This window comes from Monoraphidium neglectum, assembly GCF_000611645.1.
Source record: "Monoraphidium neglectum strain SAG 48.87 unplaced genomic scaffold scaffold01909, whole genome shotgun sequence".
NCBI classification, from domain to species: Eukaryota; Viridiplantae; Chlorophyta; class Chlorophyceae; order Sphaeropleales; family Selenastraceae; genus Monoraphidium; species Monoraphidium neglectum.
The window spans coordinates 3,320-10,178 of NW_014011719.1; the positions used below are offsets into that span (position 1 = coordinate 3,320).

Sequence of the window (6,859 nt, forward strand, 5' to 3'; positions counted from 1 at the left end):
CCGCCGCAGTGCATGCCACTCTCGCTCCAATCGCCGGAGCAGGTGCAGCTGGTGCTCATCCACGCCGCGTCGCTTAGTGCGCTTTCGGGCGCCGCGATCTGGTGAGCGCCTAGAGGGGCCTAGAGGGGGCATCCGCACAACCGCCAAAGTATCACTGGGGGTGGGTTCGCGCTGACGTGGCGCTGTGGTAGTTTTGCAGGCTCGAACACAGCCGGCAGCGGCCCGCGGTGGACCGTCCTCCCCTCCTGCCTGCCCCGCCTGGCCAGCCATCGATAATGATTGTTGACGTTCTGCGCCGCCGCCCTCCAAATTCCCCCAGGCTCAAGCCGGCGCCTGGGGGCGCGCCCGGCTCAGGACTTGCGCTGTCCGGCTCCCCTGCGCAGTTGCAGGCGGCGGCGGGCCTCATCAGCCGCCTGCTGAGCGCTACAGGCGATGGAGTCAGCAGCGGCAGCGATTCCGCTTGGGCCTAAACGGCCTTGTGGCGGGCGCGGCGCCCAAGCGGGCACCGCCATCCCCTCATCCTGGTTGATGTGCGTGTATGTGAGCGTGTGCTTTCCGCGTATGCCTCACAAATCCGGGGCACTCTGCTCTGTCCCTCTAATGTGAGTTGAGCTTTGACGCATCTAGGCAGTACGCCGGTGGGAACTTTGCATGCTTTCAGCGTCACGCGCAAAAGTGCGCGCCGCCGCCTGCCTTGCTGCAATCGGCACATCGCGATACCCAGGTGAATGGCGCGTCCACTTCGACCTTGGAAACTACAAATACATGAACTGCCTTCTTCAGCGCGCCGCGATCTGTACGCTTGTTGCGCGCCGTAGCACCTGGCCTGCCCGGCCGCTTTGACCCGCGTTGACCGAGCCGCGCATCTGCTGATGGACCTCTGCGTGTGTGCTAGTTGCAGGGCGGCGAGATCAGGGCTCGCACTGCAACAGCCCTGTCACCCCTCCCAATGGTTTGCTCCACCCTCTGTGCGTGGCTGAGGCGCCAATTTCGGCCGTGCCAATAGAGCGAATGGAGAGTGGGACGGCCCGCTTGCGCTTGGTGCTGCGTTTTTTCTGCGTGCAGCTGCGCATGTTCCTCAACAATGGCTGGTGCCTGGCAACACTCACAGGAAAGGAGGCCACAATGCCGCATACACACGTCCGCTTTGGGCGGCCTCACACACGAGGGGCTGCGCCTGCTCCGCCTGTTGCGCTGCACGTGGCGGGATGGCAGCACTTGCCTAGGCACCGCGTTCTCCGTTCCATTTTCGATGTAGGGCCGGGCGCGCGCCAAGCGCACGCCCTAAACCGCCCCCGTGTGACATCTTGAACTTGTCTTGGGGATTTTGCTGATGCGCCGCCCGCCGACGCCTCAGGAAGTCGCCCCTCGTGCTGTGCTGCGTGTCAGGGCGCCCACAGCCCTTTGGTCCAATCGATGAATTGCAAGACGGTCAGTTCGCAGCACCGTTTGTGGCTAGCGACACTATCGGCAAAACTTGGCGTCTTCAAGCATGATTATCTGCCTGCAGTTGCGGTTCTCGGAGCTTCTTCAGGCTTCGAAGGGTTCCCCGTGCTGCCTCTCTGGCTGACACCAGAGAGCGTGCCCTGCGATACTGGCATCCCAAGCCCCCACTTGCGTACGGTCCTCCTCTGGCGTCCTCACATTGCGGTCGTGGCAGCATGTAGAGCGCACCCCTACCGCGCCGCAACCGCCACCAAATGCCCATGATCACATATGATTGGGCACGATTCTGAAATCCAGCGATACATTTCCGCCAATTCCACCCCCGGGCTCTTTGCCCGCCGCCTGCACAACAACCACGCGCTCGAGGCGCCCAGGCGCCATTTCTTTCTTCGAATCCTTTTGCCGCGGTGCAGCTGCCCCAGATGCTGCCTGCCGACTTGCATGCAGGCCCTGGGCCTGATTGTACGTGCCGACTGTCATCCCTGTTGGCATGTGATGTTGGAGCGTTTTCCAGCCTCCCAACCGCGCGCACTCTGGTGGGGTCCTGATTGTACGTGCTGACTGTCATCCTGTCGGCACGTGACGTTGGAGTGTTTCCCAGCCTCCCAAACACGTGCGCTCTGGTGGGGTCTGTCTGCAACTGCGTTTCAAAGACGGCACGGACGTTCTTGTGCCACTCCAACCCCACAAGCTGTCATGCGGCTCATGCTATCTAAGGCGGCTGGCTCTGTGGCACTGGTGCGTGTGACAGGAGGGGCCCCGGCAAGCCCTGGACAGCCACTTTGCTGGGGTGAATATGGGCGGCGCAGGACCGGCCATACACACAATGCGTGGGCCCGCAGGCCACCAGCGACCCTCTCGCCAGCATTTCTGCCTGTGGGTTGGGGCCTCGGATGGGGCCGGGGCAGCCGTGGCCAGAGGGCAGCCGTGCAAGTGACGACCGCTTGTAATGATGTGTTCTGTATCGCTCAAAGTGCATCTTATGTGATAGTGCTCTGTGTCAGGTTCTGGGCGATAACCGCCAGGTAGTAGCTGACGGGGGCACTGGTGATTGTGGGCAGAGCGTGGTGCGTCCCTGCTGCCCTGCTGCTCTCCAAGCATGTGAGCACCTTGCTCCACCACCGCAGAGTCAGAGCTGCAAGAAAAGTAGACTCACGCCGCACCCCAGCTGACGAGCACCCCTGCTCAGCTCAGAGCTCAGCCCAACCGCGTAGCTCCCCTGCCAGTATACACCACGGGCTCTGGCATGCAGCTGCATGAGCCAAACATTAAACATAGTTTCCGGGGTCAGGAAGGTGTGTGCTCGCGCGGGGACCCCAGAATGGTCTATGGGTGGCCTCTGTTGTGCTGAATGCAGCAAACTTGCACCCACTGTTCGCGTGGGCTTCAGGTCTCTCCGCGTTCGCGCTGCAGCGCAGCAATGTGAACATGTCCAAGTTGTATATAGATGCAGTATGTCGTTCAAATGAACCGGCCTGGAACGTAGCGGCTCCTCTTGGGTTTGAAGCCGCAAGTGTTCCGACGGTGAGCCCATCCCCGGTCTAGCAACGCCCAGTGCTGTGGCGTGCAACTGCTTGGCCGAGTGACACTTGAGGTGAAATGTATGTTTTTGAGACCTTACGCTTTGGAAGCTCGCTGTTGAAGCTGGGCGTGCCAGGCCTTCCGCGGACACCCAGGTGAGGAAGTAACTGGTCCCCGTTCTGGCCTTCCGTCCCTCATCCGCACGCCTTATGTGCCACGTGTAGCACACACGACTCGTGTTATCACTTGTTTATTCTGTTTCACCCGCTTTCACCACATTTCCTGCGGCATAGAAGTGCCAACAGGCCCGCGTAGCCGAGGCCCGCGTTTGGCAGGATGGCCGAGACCGCCCCAAAGCGTGCTCTGCTAACGGGAATCACAGGACAGGATGGTGCGTACCTATGTGAGCTTCTGCTCACGAAAGGCTACGAGGTGCATGGCATCAAGCGCCGCAGCTCTCAGCTCAACACCCAGCGGATTGATAAGTTCTATGAGGAGCCTCAGTTCCGTAAGCGGCTGGTGCTGCATTACGGTGATCTGAGCGACAGCACCTGCCTCGTGCGCATCGTTCAGCTCGTGCAGCCGGACGAGATCTACAACCTCGGTGCCCAAAGCCATGTCGCTGTGTCGTTCGAAAGCCCAGAGTACACAGCCGATGTCGACGGCATCGGCGCGCTGCGCCTGCTGGACGCCATCCGCATCTGTGGCCTCGAGAAGAAGACCAAGTTCTACCAGGCCTCCACGTCGGAGCTCTACGGCAAGGTGCAGGAGGTGCCGCAGCGCATCACGACGCCCTTCTACCCGCGGTCGCCGTACGCGGTCGCCAAGCTGTACGCTTTTTGGATCACCGTGAATTACCGCGAGGCCTATGGCATTTTCGCCTGCAACGGCGTGCTCTTCAACCACGGTGCGCCCCCGCGGCCACGCCGCCGCCGCCGGCCGCGCCAGCACGCGCGCGCCCGCCGCCCCGCGGGCCCGGCTCCGGCCCGCACCATGCGCCCCGCTTCCGGTCTGCCCACGCGCTCTCGCCGCCCGCCCACGCGCCCTCCCTCGCCGCCGCACCGCCGCGCTCCCGCCGCAGAGTCCCCGCTGCGCGGCGAGACGTTCGTCACGCGCAAGATCACGCGCGCCCTCGCCCGCATCAAGGTGCGAGCGGGCGAGCGCCCCGCGGCGCCGCCCCTGCCTGGCCCCCTGCACCTAGCCCGCCTGCCGCGGACCCACCTAAAACTTAGCGGCAGCAGGCACGCGAGCGCTGCCCTGCGGCTCCCCCGCCCGGCCGCCCGCACGCGCCGACGCGGCGAGCGACGCCGCTGCATGTGTCCGCAGGTGGGCCTGCAGCAGTGCCTGTACCTCGGGAACCTCGACGCCAGGCGCGACTGGGGCCACGCGCGGGACTATGTCGAGATGCAGTGGCTCATGCTGCAGCAGGAGGAGCCCCGCGATTACGTGATCGCCACGGGTGAGCCCCACCCCCACCTCCGCCAAGAGGAGGGGCGCCCCGCCTCGCCCCTCGCAAGCCGCAGTCTTTTGGCCCGCCCCACCGCCCGCCGCCGGCCCCCCTGCCGCGCGCCCGCCCGGCCTGCCGGGGCCAGCCCGGAGCAGCCGCCCGGAACAGCCAAGGGCCCCTGCTGCAGCCGCCGTGCCGTCCATCTGTCTGAGCCCTCGCCCCTGCCCTCGCCGGCCCCGCGCCCGCACCACGCGGCCCCGCGGCGCCGCAGGCAACCAGTACTCAGTGAAGGAGTTTGTGCAGCTGGCGTGCGAGATGCTGGGCATTACGATCGAGTGGACCGGGGAGGGCGCGGAGGCCAAGGGCATCGACAAGGCCACGGGCAAGGTACGCGGCGCGGCACGGCGGCGGGGGGCGGCTCTGTTTGCAGCCGCGCTGCGCGCGCCTTGGGCCCATCGGCTTGATGGGCTGCTCGGCGGGCGTGCAGTGGGTTGTCATCAGCATGACATCATCATAGGGTTTGCGCTTCAATTTCGAGTGTGAATTATGCATAACTGATGCAGCCATGTCGCTGGTTTGCAGCCAACCTGGGCCTCCTTAGGAGACTTGTGTGTGCCCACTCTGCACACACACACACACACACACACACACACACGCACACATGCACACACACACACACACGCACGCATGCATGCATCCATGCTTAATCACATCGCAACATGCTGCACACCCCGCCAGGTCATCGTCGCAGTGGACCCCCGCTACTTCCGCCCCACCGAGGTGGAGACGCTGCTGGGCGACCCCAGCGAAGCTGAGGAGAAGCTGGGCTGGAAGCCAAAGACCACCTTCAACGTGAGGGCGCCCTTGCAGCAAAACCCGCAAGCATGGGCAGCTTGAATCCCTCACGACCAAACAGAGAAAGCCGCAGCGGGCGGCCCACACCTGCCTGCTGGGCGCTCGAAACCGCGCAAGTTAGCGGCTGCGGATTCGACACTGCTGAAAAACCGCGCCGACCCCTCCGCCGTCGGCCCGCGCCGTCACCCTCAATTACAAACCGCCTGCCCGCGACACCGCCCCTCGGTCCCCTTTTTCGTTCGGGCCCGCCGCAGGAGCTGGTGAGGGAGATGGTGGAGGAGGACCTGGTGCTGGCGCGGCGCGACCAGCACTCTGTGGGCGGCGGGTTCCAGTCGTACACCTCGACCTCGCTCTGATGCGGCGCGCCAGACGCGACGCCCCCTCCCCCTGCTGATGCTGCCTTTCCTGCCGCCGCTGCGGCGGCGCGGCGTGCGCCGGGCGGCCGCCGGGCCGCCGGCTGAATACGGGCTGCCGCGCGCGCCCCAAATGATGTCCCATTGCGCCCCTTCAAGCATTCCAAGACCGCTTCCTATTGCTGCCCGGCGCGCTCGCGCGGCACTTGGCCGGGGAGCCATCGCCGCAGCCCGGGCTTTGCGCAAAAGCCTTCAACTATTCGGGTTCAGGGAAAGAACTGTCGGCTGGCCTAGACCGGCCACATATTGAGCACGTGAGTCTGTAAAGCCTCACCTTTTTCTACAAAGTGTCGGCGGGATTGCATGCAGGTGCTATGCGCTTCATATTCGTGCCACTGGGCAGCTGGGAGCGTGGGCGCGCGGCACGGGGAGGCATGACGCGCGCAGAGCCTCACAGCAAAGCTGGGTATGCGCGACGCGGCGGCGGCCGCAGCACCTCTGAAAGGTGCCCGTGGGTCGCACTGCTCTGGAGGCTCGTGGCTGACTCGGCGGCCGCGGTGGGGTGCGATGAGCAGCTAGCTAGCCTGCTCCCTGCGTACCGCATCAGCATAGCCGGCCAGCTGTTGATCAGGCCGCGCTCTGCAAAACTCTAGCACCTGTCAAGCGCTGCGCTGCGCTGCGCTCGGGGTACGCGAAAATGTCTCTGGGTAGGGGGGCTTCAGGGACGGGTTCCTGTGGGTGCAAGTGTCTATGGGCACGGATGCAGGTGCTTGCCTGCGGGCACCCGAGCTGGGTCTAAAGGGGCTGGATGGCGGCCAGTGGTTCTGAAAGCCATACCTGCTAACGCACCAGGGCAACCCGGCAGATACACCCGCCTGCGCCGCATTGGCTCCGTCCCAAATCCGGCCGACTGTCTGCCGGGTGGTCGCACGCGGCGCGCTAGCCCCGCCCCAGGCCCGGCTGCATGGCAGGGGAACAGCAGCTGCGCTGCGGCCGGGCTGACAGGTCAGGCGGCTCGCACGAGCTTCGCTCGTGGGAGATCACAGCCGCGTAACCAGCCAATGCTCATCAGGCAGCACAAGGCTCTCCGCAGCGGCTGGCTGGGCCATCGAGGCAGATTAATGGTGCAGGTCGAGCGCGAGCTTCGTTTTATGCTCTGCGGAGTGCTGTGAAAGCCCATGTGCGCCCGTGTGAGAGGTTGGGCACCTGCGCGGTGTAGTGAGCAACGGCTCTACCC

General features: G+C 64.6%; 2 protein-coding genes across 2 annotated transcripts in view; both read left to right on the forward strand.

Moving 5' to 3' along the window:
* The window catches only part of MNEG_9362 (hypothetical protein), a gene marked incomplete at both ends in the record, with an annotated part of 2,164 nt that extends 1,694 nt beyond the window's left edge, over positions 1-470 (forward strand). The window contains 2 exons of the mRNA XM_014042166.1: positions 10-101; positions 320-470. Coding sequence (XP_013897620.1) covers positions 10-101; positions 320-470 — 243 coding nt within the window. The remainder of the gene's footprint in view (positions 1-9; positions 102-319) is intronic.
* Positions 471-3,303: 2,833 nt separating this feature from the next.
* Positions 3,304-5,625, forward strand: MNEG_9363 (GDPmannose 4,6-dehydratase; the record flags this gene model as incomplete). The annotated part of the gene is made up of 6 exons (XM_014042167.1): positions 3,304-3,874; positions 4,049-4,113; positions 4,294-4,426; positions 4,686-4,801; positions 5,153-5,266; positions 5,524-5,625. 6 exons carry the CDS (start codon positions 3,304-3,306, stop codon positions 5,623-5,625), a joined length of 1,101 nt encoding a protein of 366 aa, XP_013897621.1.
* Positions 5,626-6,859: the final 1,234 nt, after the last annotated feature.